Consider the following 23,835-nt stretch of genomic DNA (forward strand, 5'->3'; position numbering starts at 1 on the left):
CCTCGTTAAGTCAAACGACACCGCTGGTCCTGCTCACATTGCCCTACCCTATGCTTTGACCTCTTTCTCCCCTCTCTCTCCAGATGAAATCTTGCGTCTTGTGACGGCCGGCCGCCCAACAACCTGCCCGCTTGAACCTATCCCCTCCTCTCTTCTCCAGACCATTTCCGGAGACCTTCTCCCTTACCTCACCTCGCTCATCAACTCATCCTTGACCGCTGGCTATGTCCCTTCCGTATTCAAGAGAGCGAGAGTTGCACCCCTTCTCAAGAAACCTACACTCGATCCCTCCGATGTCAACAACTACAGACCAGTATCCCTTCTTTCTTTTCTCTCCAAAACTCTTGAACGTGCCGTCCTTGGCCAGCTCTCCTGCTATCTCTCTCAGAATGACCTTCTCGATCCAAATCAGTCAGGTTTCAAGGCTGGTCATTCAACTGAGACTGTTCTTCTCTGTGTCACGGAGGCTCTCCGCACTGCTAAAGCTAACTCTCTCTCCTCTGCTCTCATCCTTCTAGACCTATCTGCTGCCTTTGATACTGTGAACCATCAGATCCTCCTCTCCACCCTCTCCGAGTTGGGTATCTCTGGCGCGGCTCACTCTTGGATTGCGTCCTACCTGACAGGTCGCTCCTACCAGGTGGCGTGGCGTGAATCCGTCTCCGCACCACGTGCTCTCACCACTGGTGTCCCCCAGGGCTCAGTTCTAGGCCCTCTCCTATTCTCGCTATACACCAAGTCACTTGTCTCTGTCATATCCTCACATGGTCTCTCCTATCATTGCTACGCAGACGACACACAATTAATCTTCTCCTTTCCCCCTTCTGATAACCAGGTGGCGAATCGCATCTCTGCATGTCTGGCAGACATATCAGTGTGGACGACGGATCACCACCTCAAGCTGAACCTCAGCAAGACGGAGCTGCTCTTCCTCCCGGGGAAGGACTGCCCGTTCCATGATCTCGCCATCACGGTTGACAACTCCATTGTGTCCTCCTCCCAGAGTGCTAAGAGCCTTGGCGTGACCCTGGACAACACCCTGTCGTTCTCCGCTAACATCAAGGCGGTGACCCGATCCTGTAGGTTCATGCTATACAACATTCGCAGAGTACGACCCTGCCTTACACAGGAAGCGGCGCAGGTCCTAATCCAGGCACTTGTCATCTCCCGTCTGGATTACTGCAACTCCCTGTTGGCGGGGCTTGCCTGCCTGTGCCATTAAACTCCTACAACTCATCCAGAACGCCGCAGCCCGTCTGGTGTTCAACCTTCCCAAGTTCTCTCGCATCTGCTACAAGACCATGGTGCTTGCCTACGGAGCTGCGAGGGGAACGGCACCTCCGTACCTTCAGGCTCTGATCAGGCCCTACACCCAAACAAGGGCACTGCGTTCATCCACCTCTGGCCTGCTGGCCCCCCTACCTCTGCGGAAGCACAGTTCCCGCTCAGCCCAGTCAAAACTGTTCGCTGCCCTGGCACCCCAATGTTGGAACAAGCTCCCTCACGACGCCAGGACAGCGGAGTCAATCACCACCTTCCGTAGACACCTGAAACCCCACCTCTTTAAGGAATACCTGGGATAGGATATAGTAATCCTTCTAACCCCCCCAAAAAAAGATATAGATGTACTATTGTAAAGTGGTTGTTCCACTGGATATCATAAGGTGAATGCACCAATTTGTAAGTCGCTCTGGATAAGAGCGTCTGCTAAATGACTTAAATGTAAATGCAAAACACTAAAGTTTGTTTACATGTTGTTTTTTATTATATTTTTTTGTTGACAGGTAAAAGCAGAAAAAAAAGAAGAGCTTTAAGGGTCTGTCCATACGGAGAGCCCCTTAATACAAATCTATACTTAACTAAAATATAAACGCAACATGTAAAGTGTTGGTCCCATTTTTGATATGTCCCAGGTGTGACATATCAAGAAGCTGATTAAACAGCATGATCATTACACAGGTGCACCTTGAGCTGGGGACAATAAAAGGTCACAACACAATGCCACAGATGTCTCAAGTTTGAGGGAGCGTACAATTGGCATGCTGACTGCAGGAATGTCCAACAGAGCTGTTGCCAGAGAATTGAACGTTCATTTCTCTACAATAAGCTGCCTCCAATGTTGTTTTAGAGAATTTGGAGGTACAGCCAACTGGCCTCACAACCGCAGACCACATGTAACCATGTCAGCCAAGGACCTCCACATCCGGCTTCTTCACCTGACAGATCGTCTGAGAAGTGGGGGGGGGGGTGGTGCTCAGGAGTATTTCTGTCTATAATAAAGCCCTTTTGTGGAGAAAAAAACGAATTCTGATTGGCTGGCCCTCCCAGGCCCACCCGTGGCTGCGCCCCTGCCGTCATGTGAAATCCATAGATTAAGACCTATTGAATTTCTTAATAGACTGATTTCCTTCGATAAAATGGTTCTCAGTAAAAACTTTTAAAATTGTTGCAAGTTGCGTTTATATTTTTGTTCAGTATAGGATCAGATTACCTTCCATTAAACATTATGGCGGAGGACATATAACTGACTTGATATCAGTGTCAGTGGGTAACTTGATCTAAGGATAATCTTATTCTCCATTTAATCTATCCTGATCCTATAGCAGGCCTTAGGATGCGTCTCGTGGCAACTTCAGCCCCGTCCCCCTCGGATTGGGTCTGTAGTAGGGTGAAGCAATCCCAGTAACATTCCCTGGTTTTTCAGAAAGCCTGGTTGCAGAATTCCCGGATTTACAGCTTATGCTCTCCTAAATTTTCAGGAATGTTCCCAACAAAGGATTAGTGGAAAACCTGGGGAGTTACCGTAGCAACCCTAGTCTGTTGTTATTGCACTGTTATAAACAGGGTAACACTACTTTACGCCGAACCATCTATCATCCGGTCTACATAACGCTGTCATAGCAATAACATAAGAGGTGTCATAAAACAGTCATAACAGCTAATGTTATGTATACGACCGCTGACTTTATAACCTCCCTAACCCAGAGGTCAGCTACTTGGCTAAAGTTACAGTAGATATTGCAGCGACTTTAACCCAACACCGAACAACCTCATCAAGGGGTTCGGATCTCTTGGCGTTACGGCAAAGCTGTTTGGTTGACAGTCCCTGGACCAAGTATCAAGTCCAAATCCCATACACTATTACTAAATCAAGCTAATGAGGTAACCTAAACACTGGTATGTGTCATAACAGGGAGAAGTCAGGGGACATAAAGTGCATTCGTAAAGTATTCAGACCCCTTGACTTTTTTTCCACATTCTAAAATGGATTAAATTGTAATTTTTTTTCTCATCAATCTATACACAATACCCCATAATGACAAAACAGGTTGCTAATTTATTAAAAATAAAAAACAGAAATACCTTATTTACATAAGAATTCAGACCCTTTGCTATGAGATTCAAAATTGAGCTTAGGTTCATCCTGTTTCCATTGATCATCCTTGAGATGTTTCTACAACTTGATTGGAGTCCACCTGTGGTAAGTTCAATTGATTGGACATGATTTGGAAAGGCACAAACCTGTCTATAAAAAGGTCCCACATTTGACAATGCATGTAAGAGCAAAAACCAAGCCATGAGGTCGAAGGTATTGTCCGTAGAGCGCCAAGAAAGGATTGTTTCGAGGCACAGATCTGGGAAAGTGTACCAAAACATTTTTGCAGCATTGAAGGTCCCCAAGAACAGTGACCTCCATCATTCTTTAATGCAATCGGGGAGAAGGTCACTCTGACAGAGCTCCAGAGGTCCTCTGTGGAGATGGGAGAACCTTCCAGAAGGACAACCATCTCTGCAGCACTTCGCCTTTATGGAAGAGTGGCCAGACGGAAGCCACTCCTCAGTAAAAGGCACATCACAGCCCGCTTGGAGTTAAGGACTCTCAGACCATTAGAAACAAGATTCTCTGGTCTGATGAAACCAAGATTGAACTCTTTGGCCTGAATGCCATCCGTCACGTCTGGAGGAAACCTGGCACCATCCCTATGGTGAAGCATGGTGGTGGCAGCATCATGCTGTGGGGATGTTTTTCAGCAGCTGGGACTGGGAGACTAGTCAGGATCAAGGGAAAGATGAACGAAGCAAAGTACAGAGATATCCTTGATGAAAACCTGCTCCAGAGCACTCAGAACCTCAGACTAGGGCGAAGGTTCACCTTCCAACAGGACAATGACCCTACGCACACAGCCAAGACAATACAGGGGTGGCTTTGGGACAAGTCTCTGAATGTCCTTTAGTGGCCCAGCCAGAGCCCGGACTTGAACCCGATCGAACATCTCTGGAGAGACCTGAAAATAGCTGTGCATCAACACTCCCCATCCAACTTCACAGAGCTTGAGAGGATCTGCAGAGAAGAATGGGAGAAACTCCCCAAATACAAGTGTGCCAAGCTTGTAGCGTCATACCCAAGACTCAAGGCTGTAATCACTGCCAAAGGTGCTTCAACAAAGTACTGAGTAAAGGGTCTGAATACTTACGTAAACATGATAGTTCAGTTTTATTTTTTATAAAATGTGTGCAAAAAAAAGAACTGTTTTTCCTTTGTCATTATGTGGTATTGTGTGTAGATTAATGAGGGGATTTTTTTTCAAATCAATTTTAGAATAATCTGTAATGTAACAAAATGTGGAAAAAGTCAAGGGGTCTGAATATTTTCCAAATGCACTGTAAGCTGTACATATCTACTGGTTCCTAAATGAGTCTACCTCACTACTCGTCTGTACCTTGGCAGAGCTTTGGCATTAGGAGGTAAAATGTTAGAGGGCTTGTACTGGAGGGGGGAGGGGTGTCTGAGCTTAACTTGCCTTTTCAGGCTTATCTTTCCTATTTACTTAAATGTATGATTTATGGAGAGGTCACAGAGTTAAGGAAAGTCTGTAAAGTTAGGATTCAGGCGCTGTGATAATAGACATGTCTTGGTGCATTTCATGACCAAAAGAAAATAACAACTATTAAGGTCTTGGGCCAGTGGCTAGAGGGGGAAGAACAGCTAAATCCATATTGGAAACAAAGTGTTTCCTTAAACACTATCTATTTATTTTTAAGAAGGGAAACCACATGCAGAGAATTCTGTTTCAATCCCCCCCCCTAACTCTGGGATTTTTTTTTTTACCAAGAGCGAAGAGTTAACAGGAAATGAACTTGTAAGCACATGTTCCTTCCACTTCTTGGAAAATACATATTAAAAAAGGAATAACCAGGAAAGTGCAGCATTTCAGTCATACACACATACCATATGTAAAGAGTAGCTTATACTAGAATGAGCAGAGGTGCTTATAGCACGACAGACAAGTCATGATTAACAAACACATTTTATGTCGCCTAGAACATTTTTTTATTTTTTATTAAACCTGTAGACTACAGACTAGCTTATCTGGGTTTCAGAGAATAATAAGACTTGAGTGGTTAATGTATGTTGATAAGAGAAAAAAAAGGGACATAATTAACTGATTATAATTAGTTACTAATACATAATGTTCCTTTGATTAATAGAGACATTTATTGACAAAGAAAGACAAGTAGAAGGAAGCATATAGAAGGGAACCCTGGGCTTGGCTGACATTAAAAATAAGACATACAGTTGAAGTCGGAAGTTTACATACACTTAGTTTGGAGTCATTAAAACTCGTTTTTCAACCACTCCACAAATTTCTTGTTAACAAACTATAGTTTTGGCAAGTCGGTTAGGACATCTACTTTGTGCATGACACAAGTCATTTTTCCAAACAATTGTTTACAGACAGATTACTTCACTTATAATTCACTGTATCATAATTCCAGTGGGTCAGAAGTTTACATACAGTAAGTTGAAGCAACATCTCAAGACATCAGTCAGGAAGTTAAAGCTTGGTCACAAATGGGTCTTCCAAACGGACAATGACCCCAAGCATACTTCCAAAGTTGTGGCAAAATGGCTTAAGGACAACAAAGTCAAGGTATTGGAGTGGCCATCACAAAGCCCTGACCTCAATCCTATAGAAAATGTGTGGGTAGAACTGAAAAAGCGTGTGCGAGCAATGAGGCCTACAAACCTGACTCAGTTACACCAGCTCTGTCAGAAGAAATTGGCCAAAATTCACCCAACTTAATGTGGGAAGCTTGTGGAAGGCTACCCGAAACGTTTGACCCAAGTTAAACAATTTAAAGGCAATGCTACCAAATACTAATTGAGTGTATGTAAACGTCTGACCCACTGGGAATGTGATGAAATAAATAAAAGCTGAAATAAATCCTTCTCTCTGCTATTATTCTGACATTTCACATTCTTAAAATAAAGTGGTGGTCCTAACTGACCTAAAACAGGGACATTTAACTAGGATTAAATGTCAGGAATTATGAAAAACTGAGTTTAAATGTATTTGGCTGAGGTGTATGTAAACTTCCGACTTCAACTGTACATAATACACAGTAAATGCAGTGAGGAAAACAAGTTGAAAAGACGTAATTTCAACCCATTTTTGCTCACTGGATGTTCATGTTTTGGCAGAAAACAGTCAATATTATTATATGATATGAAACATTCCTTTGAACAAGCTTATTACAGAGAAATATTGGACGATTCATCAGCCTCATCCACCATGTTTGGGTTTACCTGAGATTCCGTTTGTCCCTCAGGGTTGGACTCTTAACACTGACCAGACTACTTGATTGATCACTTGACCGATCGACAGATTGAGCCCAAAGTCTAACAAGGTTACTAAGATCAGGTCAGACATTCAAGCGAGCACAGAAGGCGGATATTATCATGCTGATATTATCGAAACACTATCGTCAAACCAAAGATCAACCAAACTCAGCCTCGCTCGCTTCAACCAAACACAGCCGACTCACCTTATCATCAAACACACCTGACCTGCAGGTTGAAAACATTCCTTACCCACTCCACTTAGCTCCAGTTCCATTTTACACAACCACTCGTCAATACCTTTTAAAAAGAAAAATCGCAAATAAATTTTTTAAAGAAAGGCTTTTAGCTTATAGAAGGGACGATATATCCGCTTACCGGTACAACCCTCTTCCTTCTAAGGAGTTGTCTTTCGTTTAAGACAGTCTTGGAATGCACTATATATATATATATATATATAGAGATAAATATTGCCATTACTATAAAGCATGATTACTGTATACATACAGTGGCCTCCCTACCACTAGAGGCACCAGAGCGACCTGTAGCACCCTTCACTATTAACTCTGACTGTCATAGCCCCTGAAGACCTCTAGGACAGACAGAGCAGTCATAACCCCTGAAGACCTATAGGGGGACAGACACTCAGAGCAGTCATAACCCCTGGAGACCTCTAGGGGGACAGACACTCAGAGCAGTCATAACCCCTGAAGACCTCTAGGGGGACAGACACTCAGAGCAGTCATAACCCCTGGAGACCTCTAGGACAGACAGAGCAGTCATAACCCCTGAAGACCTATAGGGGAACAGACACTCAGAGCAGTCATAACCCCTGGAGACCTCTAGGACAGACAGAGCAGTCATAACCCCTGAAGACCTCTAGGGGGACAGACACTCAGAGCAGTCATAACCCCTGGAGACCTCTAGGGGGACAAACACTCAGAGCAGTCATAACCCCTGGAGACCTCTAGGGGGACAGACACTCAGAGCAGTCATAACCCCTGGAGACCTCTAGGGGGACAGACACTTAGAACAGTCATTTTTCTTTTTTTTTAATCCCTTATATATGTAAAGAAATCCACACTTTAGTGATGTTCTTCTCCCATAGGTCACTCCTCATCCACAGTCTCCCTTTTCGATTCGTCAGCTTTGTGTTCCAGGACCTGAGGGGCGGGGCTAGGAGGGGGAAGGACATTGACGGCAGCCAATGAGGAGGGTTCTTGTTGATCAAGGTCCTTCCTGGATGAAATCTCTTCCTGTGAAGGAAAAAGGTATTCATTTATTAAACAGTTGACTCCCGATACATTCAATTCAGTTCATCGTTTCAGGGATAGTTTAACAAATCGCTAACTGAATCGTTGATTCACTGACTCACCTGCTCTAAGAATCGTTGATTCACTTGCTCTGCGTAGTCATGTGGCTCGCTGACTGAATCGTTGATTCACTGACTCACCTGCTCTAAGAATCGTTGATTCACTTGCTCTGCGTAGTCATGTGGCTCGCTGACTGAATCGTTGATTCACTGACTCACCTGCTCTAAGAATCGTTGATTCACTTGCTCTGCGTAGTCATGTGGCTCGCTGACTGAATCGTTGATTCACTGACTCACCTGCTCTAAGAATCGTTGATTCACTTGCTCTGCGTAGTCATGTGGCTCGCTGACTGAATCGTTGATTCACTGACTCACCTGCTCTAAGAATCGTTGATTCACTTGCTCTGCGTAGTCATGTGGCTCCAGCTCCTCCCCGTTGGAGTGACAGCTCGGGCTGCGAACCTCGATACCATGACTCTCCAAGATGGCCGCCTCTGAGGGAGAGAGAGCGAGAGAGAGAGGAGGAAGGAGTAAGGAGGGTAAATAACGAATGAGAGGGGGGGCAACTTCTTGCGGTCTATTTCCAGTCTACAAATTATTTGCAATTATGTTCTGGTCCCCCAAACTATCTGCTCTCGAAAAAAAAACATACCGCGGCTGAATCTAGTTGATGGTCCCTCGTGTACGAATTGGTATGGCGCACGACTTGGTATGGCGCACGACTTGGTATGGAGCATCAGAGATTCTCACCTATATTAGCCCGCCTCTTCATCTCCTTCCGGCGGTTGGCAAACCAGTTGTACACCTTCAGAGCCGTGACACGCTCAAACTCAGACAGCTTGCCTCCTGGGTAATGACAACAGAAAAAAAGATGAACAAGTGAATACATTTCATTGGGTGAGCTGCTCCCTCTTCATGAGAAAATGAGAGCTTTTTAAACATGGGATTCGATTGACAAATGAAGACGTTTGAGAGACCTAACAGATAGATTTGGTTACAGGCGTGTTCTATCCAAACTGACCAGGTTTCTGGATGACTGAGTTGCAGGCATTAGCGATCTCCTCTCTCTTTGCCTCGTCAGGGTACTGGTTCTCCACGAAGAAACTGATAGCCAATAAGAAAACAGAAAGATGAGTCCTTCCTGCCCATGATCATAACCAATCTCAAACTCTCATCATAGTGGAGGCGGGAGAAAGACACCATCCAGCCAATGACAGTGCAGCTACATCAGCCTAAATCAGGGCCATTAACCAATCAGAGACACTCATTGAAGCGGTATGGTAGATTAATGGACACATTAGGTGGTTTACATTCAGTACTGTTTTTATAACTCTCACTGTCTCTCCTCTTCTAGGAGGCCATAAATAATAACCAAATGTTACAATAACAGAAAGATATACTGCACCAAAAGATTTCACTAGTTACCACAGACAACGTCCATATCGTAAGATTCATGGGGGAAAGAAAATAGTTTTTTAGTCTTAATTTAAGGTTAGCAGTGTGGTTTAGGTTAGGTTCCCGAGGGTTGGGCTCCTGAGGGGTTGGGTTCCCGAGTGGTGCAGCGGTCTAAAGGCACTGCATCTCAGTGCTTGAGGCGTTACAACAGACACCCTGGTTCGAATCCAGGCTGTATCACAACCGGCCGTGATTGGGAGTCCCATAGGGAGGCGCACAATTGGCCCAGATTCGTCAGATGTTAAGGAGAGAAATAGGGTAGTGACGACCACCTACTCCTTCCCTCTCTCCTTTTCTCTCCATGCCCCTCTCCTCTCTCCTTTTCTCTTCATACCCCTCTTTCACTCACTCTCCTTTTCTCTCCATTCCCCTCCTCTCTCTCTCTCTCTCGCTCTCCATGCCCCTCCCCTCTCTCTATGCCCCTGTCTGAATAAGAATAACCTCACAAAATGTAGGAGCAGCATTTTTCTCCGTCTCTTCCTCCTTCTCCATGCCTCCCACCTCTCCCTCCATGCCTCCCACCTCTCCCTCCATGCCTCCCACCTCTCCCTCCATGCCTCCCACCTCACCCACCCTCCATGCCTCCCACCTCACCCACCCTCCATGCCTCCCACCTCACCCACCCTCCATGCCTCCCACCTCACCCACCCTCCATCACAATAACCTCTACAGTATCGTCCTTCAATGACTCTAAAGTTGCCCATAAAGGAGTAGCAGCACTGCAGTGGTATTGCGTAATCCATAGAGCTGTTGGTTGGTGTGGCTTGTCTAAGCGCCTGTGTATTTCTCATTACTGAGAGTGCCCTCTGCTTAGAAATATCACAGAGTCGATCGCTTATATTAGGATATGCTTTGCTTTAAAAAAAAAAAAAACTGAAAACGATAGACTGGTTATAAAGAATCTGTTAAGCTACATCCTGGGCTCTGAATTAAAACATTTCATTCATTTAAAAAGTTAGAGGAGCACCATATAAAATCTATGAGCAGCAGAAAATATAAATATATATATATTTTTTAACAATTTATTGAGATACTAACTATATGAATTCTAGCTACTGCCGAAGCACATGTTGTAACCTAGAAACGAAATACATTAGCCTATTATGAAAGCTAAAATGTTTATACAAAACACCTGTGGATGAAATTACAAACACCATGTGTAATAGTAGGTTTCAACAGTCTAAAAGCACTATTTTCCTATTGACACGCAACACATTGAAAACTGTACACCATCTCTTTAAAAAAAAAGAAAATGGCAGGTTTGTCATGACAACGTGCAAGACAAGAGATCTGTCATACATTCATTGCTATCAAAGAAAGTGTGTGTTTGCTATGATCATTGATCTAAAGAAGCTACACTTTTCCCCCCTTCTTTCAGTGCCCCCTCAGCTAGCATAACCGACGAGGAAACGTGACTGAACGAAGTGTAAACAAATGTTTAACGACGTCAACGCGCGAGTAGTTTAAAAAAAAAAAGGCCCACGACGTGGTTTATGAGCATAAAATGCGATCCCGCTATAAGACGAGACAAAATGTCACGCAGGTAATATACAGCGCATTCGGAAAGTATTCAGACCCCTCCGTCACATTTTGTTACCTTACAGCCTTATTCTAAAGTCGTTTAAATATATATATTTTCCCTCATCAATCTACACACAATACCCAATAATAACACTGCAAAAACATTCACATGAACCTTAAAGTAACAAAGTTAATTCCTTGTGGCATGCAGCTTGCAAAACACCTGATGAGATCAAAGTGTTTTTTTGTTTTTTGCAATGAAAGAGAACCACAAAGTGACACACCTTAATAGTGAAATGAATTAAATAGTAGTTTATTCTACAGGTTGGCAGTAGTAGGTTGGGAGTGGTCAGTAAGCAGGGGTGATAGACCATCTATCTACATTAAAATGACCCCTCCTAAATGATCTGATCACAGTCACATCCGGCATGACTAAAAGCCCCATCAGCCTGGGCAGCAGGACCAGCTGTACAGCTGTGTGATGTGGTAGTGAGAGGTGACACCTTCTATAGATGAATGAGCCGTCTAGTCTAGATAAAGAGTGTCTGCTAAATGACTCAAATATACATGTACTGTAGGTCAGATCTTTCTTGACCTGGTTGAGCTAGATAAATGGTGCAACCATGATGTTATCGAATCTGCACTCGCTTGTTTCTGTTAGGGCACCCTGAAAACAAGAGTACAGTGAAGCCTTATTACAATAATTATTATCTGGGAGATGTTTTTCACAGTACTCCCAAAAAATAAAACTCCTGGGTCGCACAACAAAATATTTTGCCGTATATACGACCAAATTGTTTGCACTTCAGAGCCCTAACAAGCCCAATGTGTCCGGGTAAAGGGGAGGGTTTTGGCCAGGGTAGGCTGTCATTGAATCATGTCGACTGTTGTATTTAACCTTTATTTAAACTAGGCAAGTCAGCTAAGAACAAATTCTCATTTACAATGACGGCCTATCCCCGCCAAACACTCCCCTAACCAGGACGACGCTGGGCCAATTGCGTGCCGCCCTATGAGACTCCTGATCACGGACGGTTGTGATACAGCCCGGGATCGAACCAGGCCTCTTGCACGGAGATGCAGTGTCTTAGACCGCTGCGCCACACACAGGAAGTTAAATTAGAAGCCCTATCACAAACTTCAATAGAATCAACCACTATTATTGTTTAGTGCTGGAACAAAAGCCTGGACACCCCATAGCTCTCCAGCCTAGACCAGGGTTGGGGTCCACTCATCAGACTTCCAAAACATGTTCTAGATTAATGGACAGTTGACTTTCATAATTTTTCCAATTCTCAGTGCGGCTCAAGCAACCTCACCAACCACCAAACGAGAGCAAACATACCTCAAAAAAAGGCACAATTTTTGGGGAAACGTTGTCATTCAATACAAACCGCCACGCAACGTAGCAAACGTTGAAGCGAAATGAACACACCCCTAAAAAAAAAAATGTTTTAGCGACAAAATCACTAACATGAATAGACTCAACCCCCATTGGTTAGCGCTGAGTGGAGAATCTGTTTTGGATCCGTTGTCATGGAAACCTGACCCAATCAGGGTCTGTGATTGGCTCACCTCTCCATGATTGACTGGCACTCCTTCCTCCAGGTGAACCTGCTTCCCCTCCGCAGCCTCAGAGGACCGCCCACCACCCCGCTCCTCTCCCCGGGACTGACCACCGTCCTCCAATCAGGCTCCTCCTTCACCAGAGAGCGCATCGACAGGGTAGCACCTATAGCAGGTAACAGGGAGGGAGGGATGACAATAAAAAGAATGGAGGAGAAAACACACCCCAAAAAAATGTAAAAGATCACTGATTGCAACTAGTAGCCTGATTGTTCAATAACTATTTTATTTTGCTAAAGTATAAAACTGTTTCAAGACAAGTCAACATTTACGATACAGGACACAGTAAAAACCCACCAGGAAGGCAGACAGTGGACATACAGTGCATTCGTAAAGTATTCATGATCCCTTGACTTTTTCAACATTTTGTTACGTTACAGCCTTTTTCAAAAAATTATTAAAATGTTTATTTTCCCCTTATCCACACACACACACACACACACACACACACACACACACACACACACACACCACACACACACACACACACACACACACACACACACACACACACACACACACACACACACACACACACACACACACACACACACACACACACACACACACACACACACACACGCACACACAGAGAGAAAGGTAAAACAGGTAAAAACATTATTATTATTATTAATTTAAAAAATAATAATTTATAATCACATTTACATAATTATTCAGACCCTTTACTCAGTACTTTGTTGAAGCAACTGTGGCAGAGATTACAGCTTTGAGTCTTCTTGGGTATGATGCTACAAGCTTAGCACACCTGTATTTGAGGAGTTTCTCTCATTCTTCTTTGCAGATCCTCTCAAGTTCTGTCAGGATTGGATGGGGAGTGTTGATGCACAGCTATTGCACAGTCTCTCCAGAGATGTTAGATTGGGTTCAAGTCCGGGCTCTGGCTGGCCCACTCAAGGACATTCAGAGACTTGTCCCAAAGCCACTCCTGTGTTGTCTTGGCTGTGTGCTTAGGGTTGTTGTCCTGTTGGAAGGTGAACCTGCGTCCCAGTCTGAGGTCCTGAGCGCTCTGGAGCAGGTTTTCATCAAGGATCTCTCTGTACTTTCCCCGTTCATATTACCCTCCATCCTGACTAGATCTTAGTGCCGCTTTTGATACCATCGATCACCACATTCTTTTGGAGAGATTGGAAACCCAAATTGGTCTACATGGACAAGTTCTGGCCTGGTTTAGATCTTATCGGTCGGAAAGATATCAGTTTGTCTCTGTGAATGGTTTGTCCTCTGACAAATCAATTGTAAATTTCGGTGTTCCTCAAGGTTCCGTTTTAGGACCACTATTGTTTTCACTATATATTTTACCTCTTGGGGATGTCATTCGAAAACATAATGTTAAATTTCACTGCTATGCGGACGACACACAGCTGTACATTTCAATGAAACATGGTGAAGCCCCAAAATTGCCCTCGCTAGAAGCCTGTGTTTCAGACATAAAGAAGTAGATGGCTGCAAACGTTCTACTTTTAAACTCGGACAAAACAGAGATGCTTGTTCTAGGTCCCAAGAAACAAAGAGATCTTCTGTTGAATCTGACGATTAATCTGGATGGTTGTACAGTCGTCTCAAATAAAACTGTGAAGGACCTCGGCGTTACTCTGGACCCTGATCTCTCTTTTGAAGAACATATCAAGACTGTTTCAAGGACAGCTTTTTTCCATCTACGTAACATTGCAAAAATCAGAAACTTTGTCCAAAAATGACGCAGAAAAATTAATCCATGCTTTTGTTACTTCTAGGCTGGACTACTGCAATGCTCTACTTTCCGGCTACCCGGATAAAGCACTAAACAAACTTCAGTTAGTGCTAAATACGGCTGCTAGAATCCTGACTAGAACCAAAAAATTTGATCATATTACTCCAGTGCTAGCCTCCCTACACTGGCTTCCTGTTAAGGCAAGGGCTGATTTCAAGGTTTTACTGCTAACCTACAAAGCATTACATGGGCTTGCTCCTACCTATCTTTCTGATTTGGTCCTGCCGTACATACCTACACGTACGCTACGGTCACAAGACGCAGGCCTCCTAATTGTCCCTAGAATTTCTAAGCAAACGGCTGGAGGCAGGGCTTTCTCCTATAGAGCTCCATTTTTATGGAATGGTCTGCCTACCAATGTGAGAGACGCAGACTCAGTCTCAACCTTTAAGTCTTTACTGAAGACTTATCTCTTCAGTAGGTCTTATGATTAAGTATAGTCTGGCCCAGGAGTGTGAAGGTGAACGGAAAGGCTGGCGCAACGAACCGCCCTTGCTGTCTCTGCCTTGCCGGTTCCCCTCTTTCCACTGGGATTCTCTGCCTCTAACCCTTTTACAGGGGCTGAGTCACTGGCTTACTGGTGTTCTTCCATGCCGTCCATGGGAGGGGTGCGTCACTTGAGTGGGTTGAGTCACTGACCTGGTCTTCCTGTCTGGGTTGGCGCCCCCCCTTGGGTTGTGCCATGGCGGAGATCGTTGTGGGCTATACTCTGCCTTGTCTTAGGACGGTAAGTTATGGTTGGAGACATCCCTCTAGTGGTGTGGGGGCTGTGCTTTGGCAAAGTGGGTGGGGTTATATCCTGCCTGTTTGGCCCTGTCCGGGGGTATCATCGGATGGGGCCAGTGTCTTCTGATCCCTCCTGTCTCAGCCTCCAGTATTTATGCTGCAGTAGTTTATGTGTCGGGGGGCTAGGATCAGTCTGTTACATCTGGAGTATTTCTCTTGTCTTATACGGTGTCCTGTGTGTATTTAAATATGCTCTCTAATTCTCTTTTTCTCTCTTTCTCTCGGAGGACCTGAGCCCTAGGACCATGCCTCAGGACTACCTGGTATGATGACTCCTTGCTGTCCCCAGTCCACCTGGCCGTGCTGCTGCTCCAGTTTCAACTGTTCTGCCTGCGGCTATGGAACCCTGACCTGTTCACCGGACGTGCTTGTTGCACCCTCGACAACTACTATGATTATTATTATTTGACCATGCTGGTCATTTATGAACATTTTAACATCTTGACCATGTTCTGTTATAATATCCACCCTGCACAGCCAGAAGAGGACTGGCCTGGTTCCTCTCTAGGTTCCTTCCTAGGTTTTTGGCCTTTCTAGGGAGTTTTTCCTAGGGAGTTTTTCCTAGCCACCGTGCTTCTTTCCCCTGCATTGCTTGCTGTTTGGGGTTTTAGGCTGGGTTTCTGTACAGCACTTTGAGATATCAGCTGATGTACGAAGGGCTATATAAATAAATTTGATTTGAATTTGATTTGACTAGTCTCCCAGTCCCTGCCGCTGAAAAACATCCCCACAGCATGATGTTGCCACAACCATGCTTCACCGTAGGGATGGTGCCAGGTTTCCTCCAGACGTGCCGCTTGGCATTCAGGCCAATCTTGGTTTCATCGGACCAGAGAATCATGTTTCTCATGGTCTGAAACTCCAAGCGGACTGTCATGTGCCTTTTACTGAGGAGTGGCTTCCGTCTGGCCACTCTACCATAAAGGCCTGATTGGTGGAGTGCTGCAGAGATGGTTGTCCTTCTAGAAGTTTCTCCCATCTCCACAGAGGAACGCTGGAGCTCTGTCAGAGTGACCATGACCACAGCCCTTCTCACCCAATTTCTCAATTTGGCCGGGAGGCCAGCTCTAGGAAGAGTCTTGGTGGTTCCAAACTTCTTCCATTAAAGAATGATGGAGGCCACAGTGATCTTGGGGACTTTCAATGCTGCATAGCCTTCCCCAGATCTACGGACAATTCCTTCGACCTCGTGGCTTTGTTTTTGCTCTGACATGCATTGTCAACTGTGGGACCTCATATTTTTTATTCAATCCATTTTAGAATAAGGCTGTATAACTTAACAACATTTGGAAAAAGGGAAGAGGTCTGAAAAATCTCCGAATGCACTGTAGGCATGCAGGCTAGGTCATGTGATCACAGGCACGCATCAGCTCCAGTCTTCCATGACTCAGACAGAGTGGACTAGGTCAAGTGATCACAGTCACGTATCAGACAGAGTGGACTAGATCAAGTGATCACAGGCATGTATCAGCTCCAGTCCTCCATGACTCAGACAGATGTCACAACACAGTGCCCTTACTGAGTCTAAAATAATACAGGCCATTCCTCACACCTTTATTCCATTCCAAAATCTGATTTGGCCAAAAAGAAAATTCAAATGTGAAACGATATACAAAACTAAATGTAAAACCCGGTTTCCCTCCTCAGTCCTGTTGCGGCTGGTTACCTGGCAGCTGGTTACCTGGCTGCGCGGCGGCTGGCTACACGGCGGCTAGCTACCTGGCTGCTGGTTACCTGGCTGTGTGGCTGCTCGTTATCTGGCTGCGCGGCGGCTGGTTACCTGGCTGCGCGGCGGCTGGCTACCTGGCTGCGCGGCGGCTGGCTACCTGGCTGCGCGGCGGCTGGCTACCTGGCTGCGCGGCGGCTGGCTACCTGGCGGCTGGCTACCTGGCTGCTCGTTACCTGGCTGCGCGGTGGCTGCTCGTTACCTGGCTGCGCGGCGGCTGGCTACCTGGCTACGCGGCGGCTGGTTACCTGGCTACGCGGCGGCTGGCTACCTGGCTGCTCGTTACCTAGCTGCGGGTTACCTGGCTGCAAGTTACCTGGCTGCGAGTTACCTGGTTGCGGGGCTGCTGGTTACCTGGCTGCGCGGCTGCTGGTTACCTGGCTGCGCGGCTGCTGGTTACCTGGCTGCGCGGCTGCTGGCTGCTGGTTACCTGGCTGCGCGGCTGCTGGCTGCTTGTTACCTGGCTGCGCGGCTGCTTGTTACCTGGCTGTGTGGCGGCTGGTTACCTGGCGGCTGGTTACCTGGCTGTGTGGCGGCTGGTTACCTGGCGGCTGGTTACCTGGCTGTGCGGCTGCTGGTTACCTGGCTGTGCGGCTGCTGGTTACCTGGCTGCTGGTTACCTGGCTGTGCGGCTGCTGGTTACCTGGCTGTGCGGCTGCTGGTTACCTGGCTGCTGGTTACCTGGCTGCTGGTTACCTGGCTGCTGGTTACCTGGCTGTGTGGCGGCTGGTTACCTGGCGGCTGGTTACCTGGCTGCGCGGCTGCTGGTTACCTGGCTGCTGGTTACCTGGCTGTGCGGCTGCTGGTTACCTGGCTGCTGGTTACCTGGCTGCTGGTTACCTGGCTGTGTGGCGGCTGCAGTGTACCATGGCAGCAGGTGCATCAGCAGCTCTCTCTGTCTGCCCCAGGTGGTGGAGGCGGTCGCGGCTGTAGTGGCTGTGGCGCCCGTAGCGGCGTTGCCCGTCCCTGTGACGTCTCTGTCCCCTCCCCTGGCTGCCCTGGGTCCAGAGCCCAGGTTTTGGCCCAGCCCCTGGCCGAGACCACTGAGCCCCAGGCCCAGAGCCGCCGGGCCATGCTGGCTTTCACTCCACCTCAGCCCTTCAGTCAGGACAAAACCAAACCAGTGGTCAGGCCAAAGCCAGATATACGGAGACGGTTTGAGAGTTTTAGCAGAAGCCAAGTTGATACTTGCAGTCAATCAAAATCACCTGTTTTTATGGCTATCAACAGGAATATAGTTTATTCAAACGGCAGGCCAGACATAACTTGTTTTATAGCTGAATCGTACTGAACGTTTAGTTCTGTTCTGAAAAGGTATACAGCTCCAAAGAAGATAATAATTGTAGAATTATTAAAATGCCTGCTCGGTAGAGAGAGAGAAAAAAGCATAGAGAAATGCTAGGCAACGTGTTAGCATTAGGATCCAGAATTAGCATCACTGTTAGTGTTTTGCGATAGGGCTATCATTGTTAGCCATGTAGGAATGAAAACCAGCATATCCAGGAACAGGACAGAGTCACACAGAGGAAAGCAGCAGTGGCAAAGGAGAGGAGATGGTATGAGGAGGGCTTATTTCATGCACGTGACTGACATAGGAGTAAAATCACTTGTATGGTGACTCAAAGACAGTGGGACGTAGCCTAAACATTCCATTATTTAGGCTACGTCGCTTGCTGATGTAGAATTGAGCAAAACGTTTAGTTTAGAAAACCCTCCTAGTGCATCTGTACATGTCTGCAGTTTATGTTAATTCTCTCATCAGGTCACAATGCTACTCTAGCTTGTCTTAAAAGGGATAGTTCGAGAATTTGGCAATTAACCCCCTTTTTCTACTTTACCAGAGTCATATTTTTTTTTTATTTAACCAACAATTTGTTCTTAACTGACTTGGTTATTTACAATGACGGCCAAACGCGGACGACGCTGGGCCAAATTGTGCGCCGCCCTACGGGACACCAAATCACGGCCAGTTGGAATACAGCCTGGATTCGAACCAGGGTGTCTGTAGTGACGCCTCAAGCCCCAAAATGCAGTGCCTTAGACCGCTGCGCCACTCGGGAGCCCCACTCATAGATATCATTTTTATGTCTCTGTGTGTAGTTTGAAGGAAGTCGAAGGTAGTTTCAAGAGACATTGCTAACTAGCGTTAGCGCAAAGACAGAAAGTCAACAGGAACAGCTAGCGTAATTGCCAAAATCTAGAACTCTCTCTTTAAGCCATAGCTAAATGGAAAGCACATTCATTCAAGCCAGATGACTAATGTTATGGATTAGCATCTACAGTGACAGATCTGTTTTTATCCTACTGTGTCTTGTCTTTGGGAGTCATAAATATCTCTGATCTCTGTCCTTCACTGAACTCTAGCCAGCCCTCCATGACTCTGTGTGTGTGTGTGTGTGTGTGTGTGTGTGCATCCGTCCGTGTCACAATGCTTGGTCACAGGGATGGGACATAAACTAATGGACAGAGGGAGATGGCACAAGCAGCTTTCAAAAGATCCCATAAATTTGTCATAGAGTCAACATGAACCCTTTCCTCCTCTAGCACGATACACCCAGCAAACAGTAGCCTCCAGCTCCTACCGTGGCTCTTACCTGGGTTGTTCTTCTCTAGCAGGTACCAGCGGTAGAAAGATCTGCGTTTGGAGTCGCTCATCTCCAAGCCCTGCTGCAGCAACCACTGGGAGATGTAACTCTGACTGATACCTAGGGAGAAGACAGGAGATGTAACTCTGACTGATACCTAGGGAGAAGACAGGAGATGTAACTGACTGATACCTAGAGAGAAGACAGGAGATGTAACTCTGACTGATACCTAGGGAGAAGACAGGAGATGTAACTGACTGATACCTAGAGAGAAGACAGGAGATGTAACTCTGACTGATACCTAGGGAGAAGACAGGAGATGTAACTCTGACTGATACCTAGGGAGAAGACAGGAGATGTAACTCTGACTGATACCTAGGGAGAAGACAGGAGATGTAACTGACTGATACCTAGAGAGAAGACAGGAGATGTAACTCTGACTAATACCTAGAGAGAAGACAGGAGATGTAACTCTGACTGATACCTAGAGAGAAGACAGGAGATGTAACTCTGACTGATACCTAGGGAGAAGACAGGAGATGTAACTCTGACTGATACCTAGGGAGAAGACAGGAGATGTAACTGACTGATACCTAGGGAGAAGACAGGAGATGTAACTGACTGATACCTAGAGAGAAGACAGGAGATGTAACTCTGACTGATACCTAGGGAGAAGACAGGAGATGTAACTCTGACTGATACCTAGGGAGAAGACAGGAGATGTAACTCTGACTGATACCTAGGGAGAAGACAGGAGATGTAACTGACTGATACCTAGAGAGAAGACAGGAGATGTAACTCTGACTGATACCTAGGGAGAAGACAGGAGATGTAACTGACTGATACCTAGGGAGAAGACAGGAGATGTAACTGACTGATACCTAGGGAGAAGACAGGAGATGTAACTCTGACTGATACCTAGGGAGAAGACAGGAGATGTAACTCTGACTGATACCTAGAGAGAAGACAGGAGATGTAACTCTGACTGATACCTAGGGAGAAGACAGGAGATGTAACTCTGACTGATACCTAGGGAGAAGACAGGAGATGTAACTCTGACTGATACCTAGGGAGAAGACAGGAGATGTAACTGACTGATACCTAGAGAGAAGACAGGAGAAGTAACTGACTGATACCTAGGGAGAAGACAGGAGATGTAACTCTGACTGATACCTAGGGAGAAGACAGGAGATGTAACTGACTGATACCTAGAGAGAAGACAGGAGATGTAACTGACTGATACCTAGAGAGAAGACAGGAGATGTAACTGACTGATACCTAGGGAGAAGACAGGAGATGTAACTCTGACTGATACCTAGGGAGAAGACAGGAGATGTAACTCTGACTGATACCTAGGGAGAAGACAGGAGATGTAACTGACTGATACCTAGGGAGAAGACAGGAGATGTAACTCTGACTGATACCTAGAGAGAAGACAGGAGATGTAACTCTGACTGATACCTAGGGAGAAGACAGGAGATGTAACTCTGACTGATACCTAGGGAGAAGACAGGAGATGTAACTCTGACTGATACCTAGGGAGAAGACAGGAGATGTAACTCTGACTGATACCTAGAGAGAAGACAGGAGATGTAACTCTGACTGATACCTAGGGAGAAGACAGGAGATGTAACTCTGACTGATACCTAGGGAGAAGACAGGAGATGTAACTCTGACTGATACCTAGGGAGAAGACAGGAGATGTAACTGACTGATACCTAGGGAGAATACAGGAGATGTAACTCTGACTGATACCTAGGGAGAAGACAGGAGATGTAACTCTGACTGATACCTAGAGAGAAGACAGGAGATGTAACTGACTGATACCTAGAGAGAAGACAGGAGATGTAACTCTGACTGATACCTAGAGAGAAGACAGGAGATGTAACTCTGACTGATACCTAGGGAGAAGACAGGAGATGTAACTCTGACTGATACCTAGAGAGAAGACAGGAGATGTAACTCTGACTGATACCTAGAGAGATGACATGAGATGTAACTCTGACTGATACCTAGGGAGAAGACAGGAGATGTAACTCTGACTGATACCTAGGGAGAAGACAGGAGATGTAACTGACTGATACCTAGAGAGAAGACAGGAGATGTAACTCTGACTGATACCTAGGGAGAAGACAGGAGATGTAACTCTGACTGATACCTAGGGAGAAGACAGGAGATGTAACTCTGACTGATACCTAGAGAGAAGACAGGAGATGTAACTCTGACTGATACCTAGGGCGAAGACAGGAGATGTAACTCTGACTGATACCTAGAGAGAAGACAGGAGATGTAACTCTGACTGATACCTAGGGAGAAGACAGGAGATGTAACTGACTGATACCTAGAGAGAAGACAGGAGAAGTAACTGACTGATACCTAGAGAGAAGACAGGAGATGTAACTGACTGATACCTAGGGAGAAGACAGGAGATGTAACTGACTGATACCTAGGGAGAAGACAGGAGATGTAACTGACTGATACCTAGAGAGAAGACAGGAGATGTAACTGACTGATACCTAGAGAGAAGACAGGAGATGTAACTCTGACTGATACCTAGAGAGAAGACAGGAGATGTAACTCTGACTGATACCTAGGGAGAAGAGAAGAGAAGGAGGGGAGAAGAGAAGGAGGGGAGGAGAAGAAGAGAAAGAGAGCCAGGGTGAAGGAGGAGAAGAGAATGAGGGGAGGAGAAGAGGAGAATGAGGGGAGGAGAAGAGGAGAAGAGAGCCAGGGTGAAGGAGGAGAAGAGAATGAGAGGAGGAGAAGAGGAGAAGAGAGCCAGGGTGAAGGAGGAGAAGAGAATGAGGGGAGAAGAGAGCCAGGGTGAAGGAGGAGAAGAGAATGAGGGGAGGAGAAGAGGAGAAGAGAGCCAGGGTGAAGGAGGAGAAGAGAATGAGGGGAGGAGAAGAGAGCCAGGGTGGAGGAGGAGAGGAGAAGAGGAGAAGAGAATGAGGGGAGGAGAAGAGAGCCAGGGTGGACCCATTCGAAAATATCCTAAACAGAAAGACAGTAATAGCCAAACAAAACGACATAAACAGTACCCCCCCCCAAAAAAAAAAGAGATGCCACAGGTACACTGAAAGCTGTCTGAGCAGAATAAATGTATTACCTGTGACCTGTCCCACGATGGCCTGGGAGATCCTGCGGTTGTTGAGGAAGGTTTTGATTTCCTCCTTCACCAGGTTACTGTCCCTCCTAGAAGAACAGGCACCACAGAGTTAGCAGACATAGTAGGACAGATTACCAACAACGACCAGACAGCCTACAGGGAGGAGGTGAGGGCCCTGGCGGAGTGGTGCCAGGAAAATAACCTCTCCCTCAACAGATGCACAATTGAGAGCATCCTGTCGGGCTGTATCACCGCCTGGTACGGCAACTGCACCGCCCTGCAACTGCAGGGCTCTCCAGAGGGTGGTGCGGTCTGCACAACGCATCACCGGGGGCAAACTACCTGCCCTCTAGGACACCTACAGCACCTGATGTCACAGGAAGGCCAAAAAGATCAGAGGACCACAACCACCCGAGCCACTGCCTGTTCACCCCGCTACCATCCAGAAGGAGAGGTCAGTACAGGTGCATCAAAGCTGGGACCAAGAGACTGAAAAACAACTTCTATCTCAAGGCCATCAGACTGTTAAATAGCCATCACTAGCCAGCTACCACCCGGTTACGCAACCCTGCACCTTAGAGGCTGCGGCCCCATATACAGACATGGAATCACTGGTCACTTTAATAATATTTACATAGTGCTTTACTCATCTCATATGTATATACTGTATTCTATTCTAGTGTATTTTAGTCTATGCCAGTCCGACATTGCTCATCCTAATATTTATAAATTCCTTAATTCCATTAATTTACTTTTAGATGTGTGTATCGTTAGATAGTACTACACTGTTGGAGCTAGGAACATAAGCATTTTGCTACACCAGCAATAACATCTGCTAAATATGTGTATGTGACCAATTACCTTTGATTTGAAGAACAGACCACACACACACACACTTCCTGCAACAGACACCACAGAGGAAGAACAGACCACACACACGTCCTGCCTCATCACATCTGCACTAATGTGGATCTACTAATGCCGTCTGGGGTACGTAAAAAAAATAAAAATAAATGTGATTCACATTTTCAAACAGTCCAATTAGATTTTCCAACGGGGCTATACATTTGGGTGATGTTTTTCCCCCCATCGCCTGAGTAGCCTCGTTTCACTGCCAAAAATAACATGAAACCATCTAGTGTTCAGCGAAATAACACCACAATGTCAAATACAAGTAGCCTAGTCAAATAATTAACATCCAAGCACATTAACCGTTAATCCCTCACGGGAATTCCACTAACGGTCCGTATGTAGACAAACGTACAGAAGTGCGTTGGTTATCAAGTGGCAAAGTACTGACAGGTTTTTTATTTATTTATTGA

The 23,835-nt window shown here is 45.9% G+C and overlaps 1 protein-coding gene across 4 annotated transcripts in view; it reads right to left on the bottom strand.

Moving 5' to 3' along the window:
* Positions 1 to 1,742: 1,742 nt before the first annotated feature.
* Positions 1,743 to 23,835, bottom strand: part of zgc:91944 (HNF-1_N and homeodomain domain-containing protein) — a 31,912-nt gene continuing 9,819 nt past the window's right edge. For 3 of the 4 annotated variants that reach the window (XM_014143176.3, XM_014143178.3, XM_014143177.3), the window contains 8 exons: positions 22,514 to 22,599; positions 19,414 to 19,524; positions 17,660 to 17,917; positions 12,486 to 12,642; positions 8,956 to 9,038; positions 8,685 to 8,780; positions 8,310 to 8,428; positions 1,743 to 7,878 (listed from right to left, as the gene is read on the bottom strand). In XM_014143176.3, the coding sequence (XP_013998651.2) occupies positions 7,732 to 7,878; positions 8,310 to 8,428; positions 8,685 to 8,780; positions 8,956 to 9,038; positions 12,486 to 12,642; positions 17,660 to 17,917; positions 19,414 to 19,524; positions 22,514 to 22,599 (1,057 nt within the window). In that variant the 3' untranslated portion in view covers positions 1,743 to 7,731. The remainder of the gene's footprint in view (positions 7,879 to 8,309; positions 8,429 to 8,684; positions 8,781 to 8,955; positions 9,039 to 12,485; positions 12,643 to 17,659; positions 17,918 to 19,413; positions 19,525 to 22,513; positions 22,600 to 23,835) is intronic. The other variant, XR_014380469.1, reaches the window with a different exon arrangement.

Source organism: Salmo salar, chromosome 14 (assembly GCF_965601325.2).
Source record: "Salmo salar chromosome 14, fSalSal1, whole genome shotgun sequence".
NCBI classification, from domain to species: domain Eukaryota; kingdom Metazoa; phylum Chordata; class Actinopteri; order Salmoniformes; family Salmonidae; genus Salmo; species Salmo salar.